Below are 25,423 nucleotides of genomic sequence, written 5' to 3' on the forward strand. Positions count from 1 at the left end.
GCTCTGGTAATACTTCATGGTGTGCCCAAAAATCCCCCTAGACCCTAGCAAAACTTTTTGTACCGCATATCTACTGATCCATGGAGCTCCGACCAGAATCATATCAGACTGAGGAGTTCAATTCATTCCCGAGTTTGGATGGAATTCCTTAAGCTTTTAGGCTCAGTTCTTCTCACCACCTCCAGATCAATGGAGAGAACGGCATACTAGAGCATATCTCCACTGGTATGTTAATTATCAACAGGACAATTGCTCAAATTTCATTGCTATGCTGGAGCTATCTCAATAACCTCCCCAAAGTACGTCACTAGCTGAATGGATGAAATCCCTGCAACTCACATGGCCAGTTGCTCGCAAGGAGCTCATGAGAGATTCCCACAAAAAATATGCTGACAGAAGTGCAACAAAGGGAAGTTAAAGTTGGAAATGAAGCTTTGCTTTCCACAAAATTCCTGCAGTCCAGGCAATCCTTGAAGAAATTGGGACTGAAATTCATTGGTTTTTCCCCATTATTAAATGCATCAACCCCATGACAGCGCAGCTAAAACTACCAAAATCTTTTAAATCCAATCCATTCTGATTTCCACAGCAGCCTATTAAAACCTGCAGCCACACTGCTTTTGTGTGCCACAACAAATCTACCACCACCTCTCATCCTTATTGAAGGAGAACAGCATTTTAAGGTCAAGGAAATCCTTGACTCACGTAAGCACAGAGGCAAACTTCAATACCTAACCCTCTGGAAAGATTTTCCCCCATTCAAAACTGAGTGGTTTGATGCCCAACATGTACAGTTTCCATGGCTCCTTCGCAAATTCCATAACCGATACCCTGATAAATCCCACTAAACCCTAATCTTTTCTTTTTATCTCTTTCCTTTTCCTAGGTTTAATCCTTTGGGGGGAGGGATGGGACAGAATATCAGAGCTGCTATCTTGAGCTTCAGCTTCAACTTCGTTTGCTAGATGCCAGCCTGGCATAAACTATAACGGGAGGGAATTGCTACGAGGCCCTATGCTACAATCTTTTTAAAAACTCCAAGAAGTCCCACTCAGTATAGCCAGAGACACATTTATTTATTTTTATTTATTTGACTTGTATGTCACTCATCTAACCTAGACCAATCTCAAAGGCTCACTGCATGCAAAAGTCCTTTAACCAAGGGCTTTTAACAAAAAATATCAACATTATATATTACTACTTTTTTGTGGGTAGGAAGCAGGATACTCAAATGATCAAATGTTAGCGCTAGTTGGAGAATTATAATGCAATGATATACAGTAAATTAAATTAAAAGTATATCCATGTTGTTTAGCAAGATTACAGAGTATTTACATTAAAAAAAATTTTTATGACTCTTCACATAGGCTTTTAACCCTAAAGAGCTACATAAGGCCATATCCTTGAAATCCTGCAACAAATCACCCAATAATGTCACTGATTTCCAGATACTTTTAATTGTCAAATAAAACAAAAGCCTCCAAAGTTCTTAAAGCATGTATAAGCCATAAAAAGAAATCTTTTCCAAGGAAGCAAACAAGGAAGCAACTGTCCAGCCTTGCTTCTCTAACCATGTCATAAGATCATTACCCCATAATAACTTACGGGATGAATCTGCCTTCTCTGGCAGAGTTTTCAATACTAATTTTTTCTAATTAGCAAAAGTTGGGACCTTCCATAACAAAGTTTGTTCTTTATGCTAAAATGAAAATTGACTTTATTTGTTAATTTTTCCTACCTTTATTACTTTATACTTCTTGTTAAGCAGATGTTCTTTTTGTATGATTACTATTGTTAAAATTTTCCAAATATATCAAACTTGAATATAATTTGTTCTTTTTTTCACAGCTTTGGTCTTTCACATTAATTTCTTTGCCTGTATTTTCATTCATTCTTATGGCTGTCATTCGAATCCAATTTCCTCCAGAAGCCCAATCAAACTGTAAGTAATTGTTGATAGGTATTATAACAATGAATCTATTCTTTTTATTCCTTACATGTTTTAACCAGGGGTGAAATCCAGCAGGTTCTGACAGGTTCTGGAGAACCGGTAGCAGAAATTATGAGTAGTTCAGAGAACTGGTAGCAGAAATTTTGAGTAGTTCGGAGAACCGGCAAATACCACCTCTGGCTGGCCCCAGAGTGGGGAGGGAAAGGGGATTTTGCAGTATCCTTTCCCTGGAGTGTGGTGGGAATGGAGATTTTGCAGTATCCTTCCCCTGCCACACCCAACAAGCCACGCCCAACAAGCCACACCCACAGAACTGGTAGTAAAAAAAAATTGGATTTCACCACTGATTTTAACAAATATTTGTTCTAGTTTTGTAAATGCCAAGTATGAGCCCATGGAAAGGGAGTCCTCAGATGAGGCACATTTTTCTTAGTCACTATCCATCTTTAAATTTCCAAGTAATGATAGCATGAGATGAATTGTAATATGAAATTCCATTATGGCAGTTTATTCCGTGCTTCCATTTAGTGGGGACATCCACAGACAACAGTACAGCAAAACTGTCAAAATGGTGGTCGTGATAGTTGATTAGAGCTCCTCTGTTTTTTATGTGCAACAGCTTTAGTGTTTAGGAACAGAGGTAAGTTAGCTGCTTTTCTATGAATACATAATCCTTAAAAGGGCTGTCTTGTAGGGACCCTGCATGGTCTAATTCACACTGGAAATATAGCAAAGGAAAATATTTTTCTCCCCTCTGCTTTGTCCTGTTTTCCCCACTGGAAATGGCTGTTTGCAACACACAAGGAAGGATACTTTCTTAAAAACTCACAATTCAGGAATACCAATGTTAACTTGGACTGCCAACAAAGTCCTGTCTGTGACAAAGCAGAACATAAAATTGCTTTCTCCTTTGAGCCCAAGTCTCAATGGATCCAGGATTGATGCAGAACTATGTGAATTGGGGCATCTCCAACCAACTTGCCTCTCCTTCCTTACTTCCTCTTTCCCTCCCTCCCTCCTTCCTTCTCATTTCAATCTCCTCCTTCCTCCATGCTCAAGAAGTGATGAGAGGAGAGAGAGAGATTGGCAGTGCTGCCAGTGGTCATGCTGCGGAGGCAGGGGCGGTCCTGGGGAAAGGGAAGCCTTGTATGCTTCCAGGCCATGCTGGTGAACAGGCCATGGAGGTGCTGGTGGCAGGTGCAGTGCTGGTCTACAACTTCATAAAGGCCAAAACGCAGTCAGCCTTAGATCTGTGGGGCCACCCTGGAGCTAGCGAGGAGCTGACCCACTGCCTTGGCCCCACCCTCTGGGCATGTGCATAGGAGGTGGTGAGTGCTGCATCCTGGGTGAAAAGGAAGCGCTCAGAATGCAATTCATTTTCATTTCATTTCATTTTATTAAATTTGTATACCGCCCTACTCCCGAAGGACTCAGGGCGGTGAACAGCCATAAAATAAAACATATAAATACAAAATTTAAAATAGAGATAAAACAAATTAAATAAGTTTGGCTGAACCGTTTTAAAACCCCAATAATTTAAAACCAAATTTAAAATTCCCATTTAAAAGAGGAAAAGTTTAGGTCAGGCCGGCTTGCTGGAATAGGAACGTGTTAAGCGTGCGACGGAAGGTACGCAGATCCGGAATCCTCCGTATCTCGGGGGGGAGCTCGTTCCAGATAGTAGGTGCCCCCACAGAGAACGCTCTCCCCCTGGGGGCCGCCAGTCGACATTGTTTGGCCGACGGCACCCGGAGGAGCCCCTCTCTATGGGAGCGTACTGGTCGGTGGGAGGCTATTGGTGGTAGCAGGCGGTCCCGTAAATAACCAGGTCCTAAGCCATGGAGCGCTCTAAAGGTGATGACCAAAACCTTGAAGCGCACTCGGAAGACCACCGGGAGCCAGTGCAGCTCGCGCAGGAGAGGCGTTACATGGGAGCGCCACGTCGCTCCCATCATCACCCGCGCGGCCACACTCTGCGCCAGTTGGAGCCTCCGAGTGCTCCTCAAGGGGAGCCCCATGTAGAGAGCGTTACAATAGTCCAGACGGGAGGTGACGAGGGCATGAGTGACCATGCGTAACGAGTCCCGATCCAGAAAGGGACGCAACTGGCGGATCAGGCGAACCTGATGAAAAATCCTCCCGGTCACGGCTGTCAAGTGCTCTTCTAAAGACAGCCGTGAATCCAGGAGGACACCCAAGTTGCGAGCCCTCTCCGTGGGGGCCAATGCTTCGCCCCCAATAGTCAGCGATGGCACCAGCTGACTATATCGGGACGTCGGAAACCACAGCCACTCGGTCTTGGATGGGTTGAGTCTGAGCCTGTTTCTCCCCATCCAGATCCGTACGGCCTCCAGGCACCGGGACATTACTTCAAGGGCATCGTTGGGGTGGTCTGGGGTGGAGATGTACAGCTGGGTGTCGTCAGCGTACTGATGGTACTCCACCCCGAAACCACGGATGATCTCGCCCAACGGCTTCACATAAATGTTGAACAAAAGGGGCGAGAGGACCGATCCTTGTGGCACCCCACATATAAGGGGCCTCGGGGTCGACCTCTGCCCCCCTGTCAACACAGACTGCGACCGGTCAGAGAGAAAGGAGGAGAACCACCGTAATACGGTGCCTCCCACCCCCAACCCTTCCAACCGGTGCAGCATGATACCATGGTCGATGGTATCAAAAGCCGCTGAGAGATCTAATAGGACCAGGATAGAGGAACAACCTCTGTCCCGAGCCCTCCAGAGATCATCCACCAACGCGACCAATGCCGTTTCCGTGCTGTACCCAGGCCTGAAGCCCGACTGGAACGGATCTAGATACGTCGTTTCATCCAGGTACCGGGGAAACTGTCGTGCCACCACACTCTCAACAACCTTCGCCACAAAGCGAAGGTTGGAGACTGGACGATAATTAGCCAATATTGCCGGGTCCAGGGAAGGCTTCTTGAGGAGAGGTCTCACCACCGCCTCTTTCAAGGTGGCGGGAAAGACACCCTCACTCAATGAAGCATTTATAATCCTCTGGAGCCAGCCTCGCATCACCTCCCGGGAAGCCAGCACTAACCAGGAGGGGCACGGGTCCAACAAACATGTGGTCGCATTCAGTCTACCCAGAATCCTGTCCACGTCCTCAGGGGTCACAGAGTCAAACTCATCCCAGATAACATTCTCAGGACCTGCCTCCGTCATCCCCACTGGATCTACCCAGTCAGAGTCCAGATCTTCCCGAATCTGAGTGATTTTGTCATACAGATACTGAACAAAGTCCTCGGCTCTTCCCTCCAAGGGGTCCTCCCTCGCTTCCTGGTGGAGCAGGGAGCGGGTCACCCTAAACAGGGCGGCCGGGCGGTTATCTGATGATGCAATAAGAGCGGAAAAATAATTACATTTTGCTGCTTTTATCGCCACTAGGTAATTCTTAATATGAGATCTTACCAGTGTCCGGTCAGATTCAGTGCGACTGGCCCTCCAACTACTCTCTAGGCGTCTTTTCTGGCGCTTCATCTCCCTCAGCTCCTCAGTAAACCAAGGAGCCAGGTGAGATCGGCGCCGGGTCAGAGGCCGCAAAGGCACGACTCGATCCAGAGCTCCAGCGGCCGCCCTATCCCAGGCGGCCACTAAGTCTCCAGTCGAGGCGTGAGCCAGGACCTCAGGCATTGGCCCAAGCTCCGTCTGGAACCTATCGGGGAGCAGCGGTTCGAAGATCAAGGCGAAGGAGAGAGTGATCCGACCATGACAAGGGCTCGATGACTATGTCCCCTATCTCGAGATCACTCAGCCACTGTCCAGAGACAAAAATCAAGTCCAGTGTGTTTCCCCCCATGTGCGTAGGGCCATGAATTAGCTGGGTCAGATCCATAGCCGTCATGGAAGCCATGGACCACCTCAGACGTCTCACCCACGGACGGCAGGTTGAAATCCCCCATGACCATAAGTCTGGGGGTATCAACCGCCACCGCGGCGATAACGTTGAGTAGCTCGGGCAGGGCTGCTGCAATCAGACTGCAGGGCAACATGGTCCCCAGGGATGCCAGGCTCCGTGCGCTCACCTCCTGTGCGTGCACCCAGGGGGTGGTGCAACCCCTCACTTAGCTCCAGATCAAAGGCTGACTGCGTTCTGGCCTTGATGGCTACCATGGTTGAAGATCAGTGCCGCACCCACCACCAGCACCTCCAGGGCCCACTCACTGACATGGTGTTGCAGTCCATGATGTTTCCCTTTCACCCACCCCTGCAGCACAGCTACCCGCAGCGCTCCCAATCTCTGTGCCTCCCCTCATCCCTTTCTGAGCATGGAGGAAGGAAGAAGACAGGAATGAGAAGGAAGGAAAGAAGGAAGGAGAAGTAAATGAGAAGGAGGGAGGCAGGGAGGGAGGCAGGGAGGGAAAGAGGAAGGAAGGAGAAGTAACTTGATTGATCTGACTTGCATGACCACCCTGGAGCCAGTGAGGGGCCGCCCCACTGCCTTGTCCCTGTCCCTTGGGCCTGCGCACAGGAGGCAGCAAGTGCTGGCAACCTGGGTGAAAGGAAGGCACTCAGAACACAGTTGTCATGGTTCCAAGTAATGCTCCCAACCAATTCAAGACTCTGAGGCCTTGGCTTCCTCAAAAATCCTGTTTATTGGGTACATCATGTCGGCACAGTCAAATCGGAAACCAACACTGAATAATTCCCACATTTTTGCTATATTTAAAGAATAGATACTGTTCACACCCCTTGTGTCACAGGTCACATTAGCCAACCAAGCAGGTGAACTTCTCAGCACTCCCTCCTGCCATTGCTAGGACACATTGATCTGGTCTTGGTTCTCAGGAACCTTATCATTGTTATGTCTGGCACATTGGAAAAAATCATCCTACATTCCATAGGTCCCCCTCCCCCCCATAAGTATGGCAACTAAGAAACGAATCAAGAAAAACATAGCTTCAGCTAGAGTCGTTTTGAGAATTGACAGCAGTCAACCTGCAGAGCAAGATAGTCCCCAGGGATGCCAGGCCTCATGCACTCATCACCTCATTACCGGGCCTGGTGGCTCAGCAGTCTGATAGCATTGTGATTAACACCAGCTGTCTGCAATTACTGTAAGTTCGAATCTCACCAGGCTCAAGGTTGACTCAGCCTTCCATCCTTTCTAAGGTAGGTAAATTAAGGACCCAGTTTGTGGGGGCAATAAGCTGACTTTGTATAAATATACAAAAGTATGAAGGCTATTGCTTAACGCATTGTAAACCGCCCTGAGTCTCCGGAGAAGGGCGGCATATAAATAATAAAAAAAAAAATCCGCCCAGGGGCGGAGCGGGGGTGGCCCCTTGCTGGCTCCAGGGTGGCCCTGTGGCCACCACCAGGTTGTAGATCAGCACCCAGTGGCCTGGGCCCGAGGCACTACAGGCCAGTCCTTCACTGTTTCCAGGGCAGCCCCGTGGGCCAGATCTAACCACATCATGGGCCAGATGTAGCCCACGGGCCTTGAGTTTGACATGTCTCTACCTAACTCCCTCAATTGTTCATCATATGATTTGGCCTCCAATTGCTTTATCATTTTTAAATATTAGTTATTATTTTAATAACTGTACTTCAGCATAGGCATGTCTCCTAGTCTCCGCCAGCTGACATTACTTGGCTGATGGAACCCATAACATGCCAATGTTCCAGACTGAATTAGGTGGATAGAAACAAATGACAGAAGATGGTCTCTCAGGTAACTTGGTTTGAAGCCATGAAGACCTTTAAAGGTGACAGCCCCCATGTTGAATTGCACTCAAACAAATTGGCAGCGATGTAGCTCAGGTAACAGTAATGTTACAAGTAATATTTAACCCTATTTACTACCCATGAAGCCACATTCTGCACCAATTAAAACTTCCAAGTGCTTTTTAAAGGCAACTCCTTGTAAAGTGCACTACAGTAATCCACATGAGAGGTCACAAGGGCACAAGTGACTGCAAGCAAAGTTTCTTGATCCAGAAACAGGTGCAACTGGTGCACAATACTGGTCCTCTTTTAGTAGGAGACATGAGTGCAAGATGACTTCCAGATTGTGCACTGGGTCCATCTGGGGCAGTACTGCCCCATTTACAATGGTAGAAATACCTTGACCCTTAGAAGATCCAAATACCTAGAGCTACTCAGACTTGCTAGGGTTTGATCAAAACCCTTTGCATTCCATCCAGACACTTACAGCTTCCAGACACTTGAACAAAACATCCACAGAACACTCAGACAGCTTGAGATGGAGATATAAAACTGGGTATCATTAGCAATTTGATGATACCTCTCCCTGAACTGTCATATCACCTCAGTCACTGCCTCATGTACATGTTATAAAGGAGAGGACAGAACTGAGAAATAATTAACCCACAATATCATCTAACTAATTATGATTGTACACATTTTTGTTTAGAAAGTTGCACTATAGCTTGTTAAATGTAATGAATTTGGTAAATTAATATTTTACCTTTTAAGAAGTCTTGGGCTATAAAACTGTTGCTGCTTAAATTGCAGTTAGCTGCAAGTAATCTGTTGTAGAAATTATAGAATATATATATAGTTCTAGACTAGTTGCACTTTGGTTATTACTCTTTTTAGGTTCCAGTCAATGCATCTCTGCTGGTGCAATCATTAAGACTTGCTCTTACTTTACAGACATGGGGAATTTCTGAGGGTCTGATCTTGACCCACAAACATGATCACCTGAAGGACTACATCTGATATTTATTGAATAGTGTGATGTCATGGAATTTTCAGAGTTGGGACTTTTAAAGTAGAAATATGAGAAGAATTCTAGGGCTACACCAAAGCATCCCTTCCTGCACTAGGAATGTTCCAAATCCATACTGATAACATAACTGTTTTCACACATCGGCAGTGCAGTTTTCAGGTTAGTTTTAGGGAGTTCAGATGCAATAAGAGTAGAAATAGCAATTGTTTGCCTCTCACTCACACTCATACTTTCACCTTTATTTTGAATAAAATATATTGTTTTTGTGGGCTGCACCTCACAAAGACTGGGAAGAATGTTTTTGGAAATGACTATCACAAGGGCTTTAAACTAAAATCAAGGGGGGGGGTGACCAAACTTTAGGATTTCCAGGACCTAATTCCAAGCAAAAACCCCTAGAAAACAAGTCAAATAATGAGATAAGGATGGATGAGAAGGAAGACAAACTCAAATACCAAATAGGAGACATTGGAAGCATCCCCAGAGTCAGACATAAATATCTCAAGTGCCTATATAGAAATGCACAAAGTTTAGGGAGCAAACAGGATGAACTTGAATTATTAATACATGAAGGTAGATGTGATATAGTTGGAATTACAGAAACTTGGTGGGATGAAACCCTTGACTGGAACATACTGATAGAAGGATATAAACTGTTCAAAAAACCAAACCCCATAAAATAGAATAGAATAGAGCTGGAAGGGATCTTGGAGGTCTTCAAGTCCAGCCCCCTGCTCAAGCAAGAGAACCCATACCATTTCAGTCCAGTCCAGTCCAGTCTAGTCCAGTGATGGTAAACCTTTTCAGCACCGAGTGCCCAAACTGGAACGTACGTGCATGTGCGCACGCCGGAATGCCGGAAACCCAAAGAACAGCTGGTTGGCGCGCGCATGCCTGTTTTTTGGGCATTTTTTTGGCCATTTTCAGGTCGTTTTTGGGGGCCAAAAGTGCCCCCAAAAGTGCCCAAAAAACGATCTGAAAACCGGCCTGAAAATGATCCGAAAACTGGCCAAAAAACAGTCCTTTTCTCACCAGCTGCTCTTCTGGTTTCTTGTTTTTTGGCCATTTTTTGGGCTGGTTTTTGGTGCTCCGGCGCCCGCAAAAACCAGCTGGCCGACGTGTTCCCAAAAATGGCCAAAACCGGCCAAGAAACAGGAAACCAGAAGAGCAGCTGGCAACGGTGCACACACCCACAAAGAGGGCTCTGCATGCCACCTCTGGCACATGTGCCATAGGTTTGCCATCACGGGTCTAGTCTCTTCTTACAAACCTCCAGTGACGGAGCACCCACGATTTCTGAAGACAAGCTCTTCCATTGGTTAATTGATCTCACTGTTAGGAAGTTTTTCCTTAATTCCAGGTTGCTTCTCTCTTTGATTTGTTTTCAACCATTATTTCTTGTCCTGCCCTATGGTGCTTTGGAGAATAATCTGACCCCTTCTTCTTTGTGGCAGCCCCTCAGATACTGGAATACTGCTATCATATCACCCCTAATTCTTATTTTCTTTAGGCTAGCCAAACCCAGATCCTGTAGCCATTCTTCCTATGTTTTAGTCTCCAGGCTTTTGATCATCTTAGTTGCTCTTCTCTGAACTTTTTCCAAAGTTTTTCCAAAAGAGGAGGTGGAGTTGCACTGTACCATATGTAAACCACCACTATGTTGCTACAGAAATACATGAAACCAAAGACGAAAAACTCCTAGAATGCATATGTATATATGTTTTTCTTTTAGCCAGGTTTTTCCTACTTAACCAAGATTTTTCTACAGCCCTAGCTCAGTGGAGTCACATCCACTCAATTCTGGGCTTTTTTTTTTTTTTCCTTCTGGCAGCCAGCAGGCCCTATGCTGCCCTATGCTGCCAAGTGAGAGACTTCACTTCTTTCACTTGGCAGCTTAGGGCAGCATAGGGCCTGCTGGCTGCCAGAAGAAAAAAAAGCCCAGAATCGAGTGGATGTGACTCCACTGAGCTAGGGCTGTAGAAAAATCTTGGTTACGTAGGAAAAACCTGGCTAAAAGAAAAACACACATAAAACCTACGAAAAGTAAGAATATATATATATATGTTTTCTGAGGTTTTCACGGGTGTTTGTATGTAGGTCTTTGGTTATTCAGGTTTTCTCCCACGTAAAATTGGAGGTGTCTTGGCAATGTTTTGACGAAGTCTCATTCGTCATCTTCAGGCTGGTGTTTTCGGCTTCGTGCTTCTAGGAGCAATGTGTGTGATCGCAGCTGTTTCTTCCTTTTAACTGCCAGTGAGGGTGTGAACTGATTGGGTTGGGGGTTTGGCTGTGCTCTGACTGGATGGGGGGTTGGCTGTGCTTTGATTGGCTGGATGTGTGTTCTGTTTAGGTGGGGGCTTGGTTGTGCTCGGGTTGGTTTGAGTAGCAGGGGGATTTGAGCTGGTGAGCTGTGTTGCTGTTATTTGGCTTCGTGTTCGTGGCCGTGCCACCTCTTCATGGTGGGTGTCAGTTTGCTTCATGTATGGATTGGAGGGGTTTAAAGTGGCTAATGATGCAGCTATGGTCTGGCTTCTGGTCCGTGGTCGTGCCTCATCATCAGTGTGGGTTTGAGTCTGCTTTCTGCGTGGATGTGTGGTGGTTACATCCTGTGTGGCTCTCGTGAGTGTGGGTCTGATGTCATTCTTTGTGTTAGGGACTCGTTTGTCAATAAGGGTGGGTTTCCAAATGGCTGGTAGGCGGGAGGTATCATCTCATTTATTCATGCTGTGTGGACGTTTTTCTATCTCGATGGCTTCTCTGATTATTCTGTTGTTAAAGTGTTCAGTTTTGGCGATAGTTCTGGTCTTTTTAAAGTCAATATCATGTCCTGTGGCTTTGAGGTATTGGACCAGGGAAGAAGTTGGTTCCACTTTTCTGACTGAGTTCTTGTGTTCTTCAATGCGTGCACTTATTTTTCTGTTGGTTTGTCCGATGTATGTGGTGGGGCAGGCGGTGCATGGGATTTCATATACTCCTTGATTTTCTAACTCAATTTTGTCTTTGGGGTTTCTTAGGATGGTGGATATTTTTCGGTTTGTGCAGAATGCTGTCTTGATGTTGTGTTTGTGGAGGATCTTGCTGATTCTGTCTGTGGTGCCTTTTATGTATGGGAGGAGGGCTTTGCCGTTTTCTTGTTCTCTGTCTTGGATTTTAGTGGGGGTTTCTTTTTGGATTAGGTTGGTAATCTTATTTCTTTGGAATCCATTGGATGTTAGTACGTTAGTGAGAGTGTGTAGTTCGGTTTTTAGATGTTGTTCGTCAGCTAAGCGTTTTGTTCTGGAGATGAGTGTCTTGGCTATGGAGTTGATCTGTGCTGGGTGGTGGTATGAGAGTGCATGCAGATAGCGGTTTGTGTGTGTTTTCTTCTGGTAGATGGTGTGCCCTAGGGAGCCATTGGATTTTTTGTAGACTAAGACATCCAGGAAGGGAAGTTGGTTGTTCGCTTCTGTTTCCATGGTGAACTGTAGGCTGTTGAGGTGTGTGAGGAAGTTGTCCAGTTTTTCTTTCCCGAGTGGCCAGATTATGAAGGTGTTGTCTACATGTCTGAGCCAGAGTTTGGGTTTGTGATCAGATTTTTCTAGAGCTTGGGTTTCAAAGTGTTCCACGTAGAGGTTAGCAATGACAGGTGAGAGGGGTGATCCCATGGGTGCTCCTTCTATTTGTTTGTATTTTTGTCCGTTATAGATGAAGTATGTGTTGGATAGGCAGTGGTTGGTCAGATCTAGGATGTGCTTGGGGGGGTTATATTTGTTTTGGATAGCTGTCAAGGCTTCTTTGATTGGCACTTGGGTGAAGAGGGATATGACATCGAAGCTCACGAGTAGGTCGCTGGGCTGTAAGTTTTGTTTCTTTATGATCTCTATGAACTGGAATGAGTTTTTTACATGTGAGTTGATGGATTCTGCATAGGGCTGTAGTTGTTTGGCGAGAAATTTGGCTAGGTTTTGTAGAGGTGAGCCTATGGAGCTGACTATGGGCCTAAGTGGGGTTCCTTCCCAATGATCCAGTTCCAGTCCCAAACCCTCTGTGCACCCCATTTTTGTGAAAACTGGGGGCTGGGGGAGGGCAAAAATGCCCTTATTTTTGTGAAAATGAAAATTTTGTAAAATGGACCTGTTTTTTGCAAAAATGGAACAAGCAGGGCGGGGCTTTGAGAGGCAAAAAATAGCTGTATTCAGTGTATAAGATGCATCAACATTTTCACCCTCTTTTAAGGGGGGGGGAAGGTGTGTCTTATGCTCCAAAAAATACGGTAATTCTTAGGAACAGAGAAGAAGTGATAGAGGGAGTTGAAACTGCAGGAAATTTGGGTGAGAGTAACCATGTCATATTGGAATTCAATATAATGCAAACACAAGCAATAGAACATAATGATACCAGAGTCTTAGATTTTGAAAGAGCCAATTTTAACAAACTTGAAGAGAACTTGGGAAAGATTCCTTGAATGAAAATCCTAAACGGAAAAATAATTCAAGAAGCTTGGGAAACTGAAAAATATGATCATTAAAGCCCAGTCCAGCACAGTACCACTGAAAAAGAAAAACAAGAAATCCAAGAAGAAACAGGCATGGTTGCACAAAGATCTCTCTGATAAATTGAAAGACAAAAAGGACAAGTACAAAAAATGGAAAGAGGGGCACATAACTAAGGCAGAATATCAGCAAATAGCCAGGATCTGTAAAGATGAAGTCAGAAAAGCAAAGGCTCAAAATGAACAAAGACTTGCAACAAAAGTCAAAGATAATAAAGTTTCTTCCAACATATAAAAAGAAAAAAAAAACAATGAAACAGTTGATCCACTAAAGAGAGAAGATCTTTAGGACCTGGATTGTGGACCCAGATTGTGGGGGCAATAAGCTGACTTTGTAGAAACACCGCTTATGGGGGGCCAAAAGCCCTAATAAGCAGGTATATACAAAAGAATGAAGGCTATTGCTATAAGTGCATTGTAAGCTGCCCTGAGTCTTTGGAGGAGGGCAGCATATAAATTGAACTAATAAATAAACAAATAAATAAACAAATAAATAAATAAATAAATAAATAAATAAATAAATAAATAAATAAATAAGATGGCAAGGAAGTAACAGGCAGCAGAGAGAAAGCAGAGCTGCTTAACTCGTTTTTTGCATTGGTCTTCATGCAAAAAGAAACTATAGTCCAACTTATCAAAAACATAACCATAAAAGACAAACTAGAAATAAAAGTTAAAATAAGCAAAAAAAATAAATAAATGGTAAGAGAACATCTGACTGATCTTGATGAATATAAATCACTGGGAACCTGATGGATTACATCCCAGTGTTCTGAAAGAGCTGGCAGATGTCATCTCAGAACCTCTGTATCATATCTTTCAAAAATCCTGGAGCACCGGGGAACTACCAGAGGACTGGAAAAGAACTGATGTGGTGCCATCTTCAAAAAGAGGGGGAAAAACAGACCCAAAAAACTACAGACCAATCATCCTAAAATCAATACCTGGGAAGATACTGAAAGAGATAATAAAAAACAGATCTGCCAGCATCTATCTATCTATCTATCTATCTATCTATCTATCTATCTATCTATCTATCTATCTATTTATTTCTTAAAATTTATATGCTGCCCTTCTCCCGGAGGACTCGGGGCGGCTCACAACCATCACGTAAAGTAAAAACAATAACAATAACAATAAATAAAGTTTTAAAAAATACAATTAAAATCCCACAATTAACTAAAAACTCCCAACAGATCAGACAATTTGTTCAAAAAGCCATGTCTTCAGGTCTTTGCAGAAAGAACGGAGGTCAGGGGCTGTCCGGAGCCCAGTGAGTAACTCGTTCCAGAGGGTTGTGCGGCCACAGAGAACGTCCTCATCCTGGGCACCATCAGCCAACATTGTCTAGCAGACGGCACCCGGAGGAGGGCAGTCCTATGTGAGCGCACTGGGCGGTGGGAGGCCGGTAGGAGGTGCTCCTGCAAATACCCCGGGCCCATGCCATGAAGGGCTTTATAGGTAAGTACCAGCACCTTGAAGCAGACCCAAAGGACCACCGGCAACCTGTGCAGCTCGCGCAGGAGAGGTGTTACCCGGGAGTAACAGGAAGCTCCTGTAACAACCCGTGCGGCTGCATTCTGGACCAGTTGGAGCCTCCGGGTGCACCCCAAGGGCAGCCCCATGTAGAGAACGTTGCAGTAGTCCAAACGAGAGCATGAGTGACTGTATGGAGGGCATCCCTATCTAGGAAGGGTCGCAACTGGTGCATCAGGCGAACCTGTGAAAAAGCCCCCCTGGACACGGCCATTAGATGATCCACTAAGGACAGCCGCAAATCCAGGAGGACACCAAGGTTGTGAACTCTATCAGAGGGAGTCAACAACTCCCCTCCCATCAAAAGTGATGGGGCCACTAGATCCTGGGATGCCGGCATCCACAGCCACTCCGTCTTGGAGGGGTTGAGTCTGAGCCTGTTCCTGCTCATCCAAACCCCTACCGCCTCCAGGCACTTAGACATCACGGAAAGGGCATCCCTGGATTGGTCCGGGGTGGAGATGTAAAGCTGAGTATCATCAGCATATTGATGGTAACTCACCCCGAAACTCTGAATGATCTCACCCAGCAGCTTCATATAGATGTTAAAGAGCAAGGGGGAGAGAACCGAACCCTGAGGAACCCCGCAAGTAAGGGGCCTTGAGGAGGATCTCTGCCCCCCTGCCCAGACAAACTGCATACGGCCCGAGAGGTAGGAGGAGAACCACTGTAAGACAGTGCCCCTCACTCCCAACCCCTCGAGTCGTCGCAGTAAGATACCATGGTCGATGATATCAAAAGCCGCTGAGAGGTCAAGTAGGACCAGAGCAGAGGAATAACCCCTGTCCTGGACCCGCCAGAGATCATTCACCAGGCGACCAATGCCGTTTACGTGCTGTGTCCGCGCCTGAAGCCCAATTGGTAGGGGTCTAGATAGTCCGCTTCCTCCAGAAATTGTGGAAGTTGACATGCCACAACAGACTCAACAACCTTCGCTATAAAGCGAAGGTTGGAGACAGAACAAAAGTTGTTTAAAGAGGCCAGATCCAGGCCAGGCTTCTTGAGGAGGGGTTGAACCACCGCCTCTTTAAGGATGGTGGGGAAGACTCCATCCCTCAATGAAGCGTTAACAATCGCCTGGATCCAGTCTCCGGTCACCTCCCTGGTTGCCGCAACAAGCCAGGAGGGACACAGGTCCAACAAACACGTCGTGGCACTCAATCTACCCACAATCCTGTCCACTTCATCCGAGGATACAGAGTCAAAGTCAACCCAGATGTTACCTCCAAGACTTGCTCCCATCTCCTCGTCAGACCCTGCCCAGTTAGAGTCTAAACCCGTCCGGATCTGAGTGATTTTGTCTTGCAGGAATTGAACAAAATCCTCAGCAGTGCCCTGCAAGGGTCCTCCCTCACTCCCTGATTAAGGAGGGAGGGGGTCACTCGGAACAAGGCTGCTGGGCGATTCTCTGCCGACGCAATGAGAGCAGCGAAATAATTACGTTTCGCCACTTCCATCGCCACAAGGTAAGACCTAATGTAGGTTCTTAACTGTGTTCGATCAGATTCGGAACGGGAAGATCTCCAACAGCTCTCTAGGCATCTCTTCTGATACTTCATCTCTCTGAGCTCCTCGGAGAACCATGGAGCTACTCGGGATCCCTGTCGGAGGAGAGGCTGCAATGGGGCGATTCGATCCAGTGCCCCGGTAACAGCCTGTTCCCAGGCATCAACCAGGGCCTCTGGAGAATCGCGGGATAAGGATGTAGGAAATGTCCCAAGCTCCGTCAGGAACCTGTCCATCAGGCACCTGGGGCGGAATCAACGCATTGGTTCTACCTCCCAGTGGTGAGTGTTGGTGGATGGAAAGTCTAGCATAAGAAGGGAATGGTTGATCCATGACAGGGGCTGAATTGATAATATCCCCCTACCCCGAGCATTAATCTACTGCCCAGAGATAAAAATCAGGTCAAGTGTGTGTCCACCATTGTGAGTTGGGCCCTGTATAACTTGAGTCAGGTCCATGGTCGCTATGGAGGTCATGAACTCCCGAACCACTCAGATGTCTCACCGGCTGACGGGAGATTAAAATCTCCCACAACTATAAGGTTGGGGAACTCAACCGTCAGTTTGGCAATGACTTTGAGTAGTGTGGGCAGGGCCGAAGATACGCAGCTGGGAGAGAGGTACGTAATCAACAGACCCGACTACTCCAGGGTTCCATTTCAACAATAGGGATTCACACTCGCCAATCTGAGGGACAGTGACCTCCTTAGGACTAAGACTTTCCCTAATAACAACCGCCACTCTCCCACCCCTTCCATGGAGTTGCGGCTGGTATCGCACATGGAAACCCGGCGGGGATAAATCGGAGAGGGGAACCCCTCCCTCCAGTCCCAACCAGGTCTCCGTAATACAAGCCAGGTCCGTGCCCACCTCATCAATTATATCTCGCATGAGGGGGGCCTTATTTGCAACGGACCTGGCATTAACATACACCAGCCGGAGTCCCGGATTCCGCACATCCAACCCCCCGGGGGAGCAGGAAGAGCTAAGAGGGCCAGAGCGCACCACTGCCTGCAAATGGTGGGGGCGCATCCCTCTGAAGTCATAAGGCCCTCTACACCCACTACCTCTGCCCCTCCCCACCACCACGGTGACAAAGTGACCCTCATTCCCCTGTACCCCATCCAGGCTCCCATCCCCATCCCTCACGCCACGACCATCAGACAGGCTATGCTGATCTGTATCTATACGGACCCCCCCAGGTCCATTCATATAACCAACCACCCCTCTCCCAGAACCCCTTAAAATTTTAACTAATGATTTGGCCAAAAAACCCCGCAGCCTCCTCTTTGCCACATGCCACCTCTCAGGGTTCCAAAACCTGTCATCAAGGTAGGCCCTTGATAGAGTAAAGGGCCAGACCTGCGACAGAGGGAAGTCTCGCAGTACAAGGAGTTCAGTCGCCGAATACATCCGGTCACTGGGGGATGAAAAATAGTCTATGGCCAGGGGGACCACTTCGGTGATTTAAAGTCCAGAGGAGAGAAAATGCCAGTCTTAGGTACAAGTAAACCAGACTCCACTGCTCTCTCACAGCAATGGGAGGAGACACGCGCCTTTCGACACCCAGGAATAGTTGACCAAATCACCCTCTCATGGTGGTTGGCCGACAAGAATAGTCCAAAGTGTTGGTGAAGCCGGTAGTGAAACGGCAGCCATAAACCGACTCCCTCAGACCTTGTATCCCAAGTTGCAGCTCTCCATATGGATAAGGAGAAAGATAGAATTAACCAGACCTCAGGCTCAGAAACAGGGAACCGCGCAGCGGCAGTGTCCAAAGAGGCCACGATGAACCCAAAAGAAGGGAGATACCGTTCAGCAGGCCAGGAATAGGCAGGGGTGGCAGTGACCATAATAAAGCCTGAACCAGGCCAAAAGAAAGGGGGATGGGGGGACATAGGCAGCAAGGCACCAGGGGCGAAAAACCCCACAGTCATCTTTTGGCCCCCTAACCCACCCTCAGGTCTTCTGTCAGTCAACAATGTCCCCAAACTCTGCCTCCTCCAGCTCACTACAGAGGACTCTGGGTCCACCTGGGGGCTGGCCCTCCAAGGTGGGCCAGACACCCTTCGGTCGCCCAGGCAATTCCAGATGGAAAGCAAGCTGTCGAGAATATCCCCCGCCATCTCGCTCAAGGCCTTCAGGCTGCTGCCCCAGAATCCAACCTCTGTCCCAGCGGCCGCCATTGCGACCACCACCGCTGCCGCCGCCACCGCCAGCCTCCTCCTTGTCGTTGTTGTCCTCCCCTAGCCCCTACAGACAATTCCTGAGGCGTCCAGGGTCATGAAGAGAATCCCGACGAGGGTGCCCCAGCAACGCCACCGCCGAATCACTGTTGTCGGCGCTCTGGCAGCCGCCAATGGAGGTAGAGCCAATCACCGCCGTCATTCAGGCCAATCCCACCATCCTGCGCCGTCCCTGCAAGCGCCAACCTTTTCCCGGCCAGGACATCCCGGAGAGTGAGAAAACTCTCAAAATGACTGGTAAAAACTCCTTTTAACTGGGCAGGGGCCATAGATGTTCAGTCTGGCCCCCCCAAGGCCAAAACATCACCCCACAAGATCGTGAACTCAGCGAGGAGCCACCATCTTGGGCATGCGCAGAGGGTGTTCATCTAGAAATGAGTAAAGTAATAACTAGAAGTCAGTATGGGTTTGTTAAAAACAGATCATGCCAAACCAATCTTATTTCATTCTTCAATATAGGGACTAAACTGGTGGACCAGCAAAATACTGTGGACATAATATACTTAGACTTCAGCAAGGTATTCAACAAAGTCGACCACAACCTACTTCTTGGTAAGCTAGAAAAAAGTAGGATAGATCATCATCAGATGGATTTGTAACTGGCGGACAAACTGTATTCAATGAATAGTCCTTAACAGTGCTACATCTACATGGAGGAAAGTAAGCAGTGGGGTACCACAAGGTTCCATTTTAGGCCCAGTACTCTTCAATACCTTCATAAACGACTTAGATAGGTATAAAAGGAATAAAGGGAAATTTATCAAATTTGTGGATGATACTAAGCTGGCAGGAATAGCCAACACCCTAGATGATAGGCTCAAAATCCAAATGGATCTTGACAGACTTGAACACTGGGCCTTATCTAACAAAATGAAATTCAATGTAGAGAAAAGTAAAATCTTGCACTTAGGCAAGAAAAACCAAAAATATACATATAGATTGGGTTAAACCAGGCTTAATAGCAGTAACTGTGAGAGGGATTTTGGAGTCTTAGTGGACAACCAATTAAATATGAGCCAACAGTGTGTGGCAGCAGCCAAAAAAGCCAATGCAATCCTAAATTGCATTAACAGAAGGATTCAATCAAGATCAAGTAAGGTAATAACACCACTCTATAAACCCTTAGTAAGACCACACCTAGAATACTGCATACAGTTTTGGTCACCATACTATAAAAAAGATATTGAGACTCTAGAACAGGGGTGTCAAACTCAAGGCCCATTATATGGTCAGATCAAGCCTGTGGGGCCGTCCTGATCTACCCAATGCAAAGAGGAAAGATCGGGCCAGCGTAGCTTTGGCGCGGTCTACGCAATGCGAAGAGAAAACATGCCAGCAGTTTGGGGAGTGGAATGGATCTGACCACAGATGCAGGTCGTGGGCCTTGAATTTGACACTCCTGCCCTACACCATTTCTGACAGATAGCAGTCCAGTCTTTTCTTGAAAGCCTCCAGTGATGAAGTCCCACAACTTCTGAAGGCAAGCTGTTCCATTGGTTGATTGTTCTTACTGTCAGAAAAGTTCTCATTTCTAGGCAGGACCTATTCAAATCATCTGCCCCAAGCATCTGATGACGCAGGACAGTGTATGAGAGAACTTTATCTGAATGAGATGACAGCAACCAGTGACCTTTGCAGCGTCCATCTGTCTCTCTGTCTCCCTCTTTCAGTAGGCTTAGCGATTGTGTTACTTAGCAATCATTTTTCCAGAACCAATTATACTCACTAAACAAGGGCTACCTGTATGTAGACACTGTGGACAGAGAGGCCTCAGAGTGGTAGTGGATGTGGAATGTTTCATACAGTTGAAAAACATAAATTACCAAAGAGCTAACATCATACCAAGAAATAGATGGGGGGAAAAACACTTAAATACCCTGGTTTTTTTTTTACTTGCTTCCTTTAATCTCAGAAGACAAAGGCTTTTCTTGATGCTAGAACCTTTCCTTAGTCAGTTTTTCCTTGTGCTAACTGTATTGCAACTCTGATACTTATAAAAGCACAATTTAAAAATAACACTTTTCATCAGCGAGAGAATCACTGCCTTTGGTCCTAGTAACTAGCTTCTCCATTGCTGTTGTTGCTATGATTCAATCTGTCTCTTCCCTTTTTCTCTCCTGAAACCCAATGCAATCTTGGTGACTCTGCTGTTTCAGCAAGAGAGTGGGGCAGCAGCACATCACTCCAGCCCTCTTCTGGTGTCCTGCACCAGAACATTACAGCCTCCAGAGCTTTAATTTTGGTGCGAGCCTGTTTTCCATCACTGAATATCCTGGACATGAATCCTATTATCTCTTCAGTTTTCTTTTAGTGACACAATCTGTTTTTTCTTTTCTTTTTTCTCAGAAAGCAGATCCCAATAAGTGAACATCTACTGCTTCCAGGCCCGTTGCAGAAAGCAAGCCTTTTCACTCCAAAGGTCATATGGTTTGTTTCATGTGGCAGAAACCTTTTCTCAAGTGCTTGCCAATATCACTACCTCCCATTCTGGGAAGAATAATAAATTCATAGGGGCCTTCTCTGTGAAAAAACAAATCAAAGTCCAGATTCACCCCAGTACCCTTGCCAAAATCATTGCAGCCACTTGTATAAAGACATAAAACCAGGAAAAGATGAGTTCTAGTCCTGCCTTAGGCATAAAGAAACCACTGGGTGACTTTGTACCAATCCTTCTCTCTCAGATCATTCCACCTCATAGGATTCTTGTTGTGGAGAAAATAGGTATATTGATATGTTTGCATCTATGTTTATATATTCCTTGAGTTGTATATGAAAAAAAAATGAAAAAAGGTAGGATAAGAATAAAAATACCAATTCATATTTTTCTGACCTGTTGCTCAGGCATTTTTTGAAAGACTGAAATCACTGAACCAGATATACCACTCCTCCCATTCCAACATGGAGCCTTATGTCTAAGATTCTTTGGAGCCTATAATCACATGCACTTTCCATCTTTTGAAAGACCGGCTTTGTAATGGTCACCATTTGAACTACTTGAGTAGTTGTTCCATTCTCAGTAAATATTTTCCAATCCACCATTCGTTTCGGGATGGTGACTAGAATTCAGCCCCTGATCAGTCCTCAGGAGGGCTAAGAACTCCCTCTAGAACTTTGAGGTGAATTGGACCCTGTAGTCCAAAATTATCCTCTGTGGGGCACCATGCAAATGGTAGATATGCTCCAGAAACATTTTGGCTAAGATTTTGGCTGTGGGGATTTTCTGACAAGATATGAAGTTGACCTGTTTTGAAAACAGGTCTGTCACTGTCCAAATGACAGTATTTCCCGCACTTTTGGGCAATTCTACAATAAAATCCATGACAATCTCTCTCCAGGATGCTGAAGGTTCAGCCACAGACTGTAAAAAGTCAGGTATTCTTCCTTGTCATCTTTTTGCGGTCATACAAATAGGCAATGTAGCTTTCAATGTCCTTTTTAAGAGAAGGCCACCAAAACTGCCTTTTTACTGGGTGTAGTGTTTTTATGAATCCAAAGTATCCTGAAGCTTTTGAGTCATGGCAGGTCTGTATAACTTTAAGTCTCTGGCTCGCAGGAACATATAGTTTCCTCCCCATCCAGGGTAAGCCATTGTTCTGACGTTGGCTTCCTGAGACAGTAAAAAGCACCCAAAATCCTCTTTTTATTTCAATGGCTGTGAATTATATTCATTCACTGCCCGTAATGAGTCACAAATAGTTTGTAAAGAGTCCGACAGAAGTCTGCCATAGTCCTCTGGGATAAGCTGATAAGCACCCACCCTTATCTCCCTTGACACGCTGCCAAAGACCTAATTGGCAATTAGCTTTGCAAGGCCACACGGAGCACAGAGTCAAAATGGAGCTTCAGAATTTAAACCGACCAGAACAAACAAAGTTGCTTCCTGCAAAGGCTCATGTGCCTTTGCTCTTTCTTTATGTCTTATGGGAGGGGCCAATCATCTCCAAGCCCTAGTCCCGAGTCATCCCTTTTGTCTTAACTGTTTTTGCCTTCTGGCAGCTCTGCGTATGCGCACACTGGAAACAGGTCCCCCTGTTCCTCTGCCTCACTGATGTCCAACTCTTGAGGCTCCGGAGGCAGCACATAACTCTCAGATAGCCCTGGCCCCCTCTCTGTCTCCAACACAGAGCCCTTGAATGAGCCTTCCCCAGACTCCAGGACTGGCCCATGTTCCTCCCCAACCTCCTCACTGTCTGACTCTGCTGCCAGCTCCACAGGCCACCAGCGGACCACAACAGCCACCTTTCATGGAGCAGGAGTCCTTGTGGTTCAAGAACCACTCTTCAGTTAATGCCTGCTTAAAAGCCTAGGTAGTGGCATTGTCTTGAGGGGGGTCCCCTTTCACTTGTTTTCCACTCATCCCCCTCTTTAATCCTGTCCCTGTAATAGGCTTCGTACAAGTCCAACTGAGAAAAAAATCTTCCCATTAGCTAAATGGGCCAGCATGTCATTCATGAGGGGGAGGGAGTAAACATTGCCCACACACATTGTGTTCAGACCACGATACTCAATGCATAAGGGAAGAGATCCATCTTTTTTCTCCCAGAACAGAACAGGAGCAGTCACTTTGAGTCTGGCCAGTTGGATGAAACCCTGAGCCAAGTTTTTGTCTATGAAAGCATGTAGTTCCTCCAGCTCCCTAGGGGTCATAGAATACAGTTTTGGTTTTGGCAACTTAGCCCCAGGGAGGATTTCAATGGCACAGTCTGTGGGTCAATGGGGTGGAAGTTCATCTGAGCCCTCTTCACTTTGGCTAGGTTCCTGTATTCTTGAGGGATGCCTCGCCACAGCCCGTCTTTCAGAGTGGCAGCTGCTTCCTTCTTTGGGCCACCTCCCTGCTGCTGGCTGCCATCATCAGGGGCTGTTACACCCCAGGGAAGCCTCAAAATCCATTTTTTCCAGTCCACTTGTCGGTTCCAGCGCTTCAGCCATGTAAGCCTCAAAACAAGGGACATTCCATTCCAGATGCCACTATAAAGATTAGAGTCTCACAGTGGCTCCCCATGGTGAGTTCTAGTGGCTTGGTGGTGAATGTAGCTGGGACTCCACCCATGTCCAACCCATCAAGTTGGCAAAATGCAATTGGGTTTAATTTTTTTCAAGTTGACACCCAGTTTCCTCATTAGGGTTGGGCTGATTAAGCACCTGGTGCACCCCGAGTCTAGTAGAGCTCTTAGTTTTACTCTTCTTTCCAGGCTAGGGATTAACAGTTCTAGAGGCAAGGCTTGATTGGTCCATTTACCAAAGGGTCATCCTCCAGATTGCTGTCAGATTGGCCGGGGCCTTCTTTGGATGGGGTCGTACTTCTCCCTCCAGATTTTGGGGATGGGCAGAACTCTACAACCTCGCTGCTTTTCAGGCTGGTGTCTTTGGTATGTGGGGTATCCTTGGCTGGTTTTCTTGTAGGCAAACAATCACTTTTTTTGGTTGGTGTCTTTGATCAGTATTCGGCAGCCTGGTGGCCTTCTTTTCTGCACTTGAAACAGGTTGTTGAGCATGGCACCGCTGCTTGTGGTTTGAAAGGCTCTCACTTCCTCTCGGGTGGTGATCTCTTCCAGATGTGGCCAGACCGGTATTGGTTCTTTGCTTGGTCGATTTTGGCCTCTTCTGCCATGATGTACCAGTTGTGAAGATGATTCGGTGGCCTGTGGGTGATGCAGGCATTTAGCTTGTCCTTGAAGCAGTTCACTAGAATGTCCTCCAGTCAGTCCACATGACAGGCCAGGTCTCAGAACTCCTCAGTGTATTTGGCCACTGGCTGTAGCCTTGTCTCATGATCTTAATGCAATCTCCGGCCTTGCGGTCGGCTAAAGAGCCCTTGAACTTCTGCTGGAGGACAATCATGAAGCGATCAAAGTTCCGGAACTCCGGAGTATTCACATTATGGAGGATCACCATCCACCTTGCAGCAGCTCCTTCTAGGGCTAGAGTGATGACCTGGACTGGGGCTCCCTGGTTTGGGAAGTCTCAGCCATACTCCATCATGTAGGTGAGGACCTGGATGGGGAAGAATCCCAGTTGTTGGGGATCTCCATCGAACTTGATGCTGGGGGTGGTGCTTTTTATTCTGGCTGGCAGCTTTCCTGGCTGCCACTCCAGGGACATTCACTGGACCTGGATTTTAGTGCGGAGATTTGGTGGGGTGGCAGCTGCCCCATCTGTCCTGGCAGCATTTCCAGATGCTCCCAGAATGGGAGAATCTGCTCTTCCCCAATCAGTTTCCCCTTGTTTATCATCGCCTCCGTTTTTGTGGTCCAGGGCACCTTGTGCCCTAAGCTCCTGGAAAGCCTCCAGCATGACATGGTTCTTGAGGCAATCCTCTCATTCCGGTTCCTCATTCAGGTCATTGTGATCTGACAGGGCTTTCAGTTTGTGCCTCCAGCATTGCTGCTGACCCCTTTGGTTCTTCCTTTCCAGTGGTCCCCATACCGACAGACCATCTTGGCTTTACGGGGACTTCCAGTGCAGCCGGTTCCTCCACTGAGCATCAGCTTGGGTCATGGTGGAGGTTTCCCCCCAGCACTCTGCTTCTCCATGCCCACTCCCCTGGTCAGACATAGTTTGCAAGATCCCCTTAGTAGAGTAAAGCTTCTTTGGGTTGACCACTATTGCAGATCCTGCCTAATGTAAAGACTTGCCTCTCTTCTCTCCTCAGGAAAGAAGAACTCTTAAAACCAGCATCACTTCAAAAGGAACTTTTATTGGGAGATAGTGATAGCAAGAAAAGCAAGGCAGGATCTGAAATTTCCACTCAACATCATTAGGTTAAAAGTTGTAGAAACCCCTCTCCTCTGTCCAGTCTGAAGGAGAGCCAATCCACGGGCATGAAGTTGTGAAAACCTCGAGCTAAAAAGAAGCTAAGAGGGCTGTTGTCAGGCGCCATTTGCTTGTTCCCTTGGAGCTGAGACAAAGCAGATGGCCCCAGGCTATTCCCTCCCCC

At 46.6% G+C, this 25,423-nt stretch overlaps 1 protein-coding gene across 1 annotated transcript in view; it reads left to right on the forward strand.

Moving 5' to 3' along the window:
- The window catches only part of ABCA12 (ATP binding cassette subfamily A member 12), a 326,573-nt gene that overhangs the window by 15,824 nt on the left and 285,326 nt on the right, over positions 1 to 25,423 (forward strand). Inside the window, exon 2 of the mRNA XM_070956774.1 lies at positions 1,849 to 1,942. Coding sequence (XP_070812875.1) covers positions 1,849 to 1,942 — 94 coding nt within the window. The remainder of the gene's footprint in view (positions 1 to 1,848; positions 1,943 to 25,423) is intronic.

Source organism: Pituophis catenifer, unplaced genomic scaffold (assembly GCF_029215685.1).
Source record: "Pituophis catenifer annectens isolate HBS135680 unplaced genomic scaffold, rPitCat1.0.hap2 SCAF_1, whole genome shotgun sequence".
Classification (NCBI taxonomy): Eukaryota; Metazoa; Chordata; class Lepidosauria; order Squamata; family Colubridae; genus Pituophis; species Pituophis catenifer.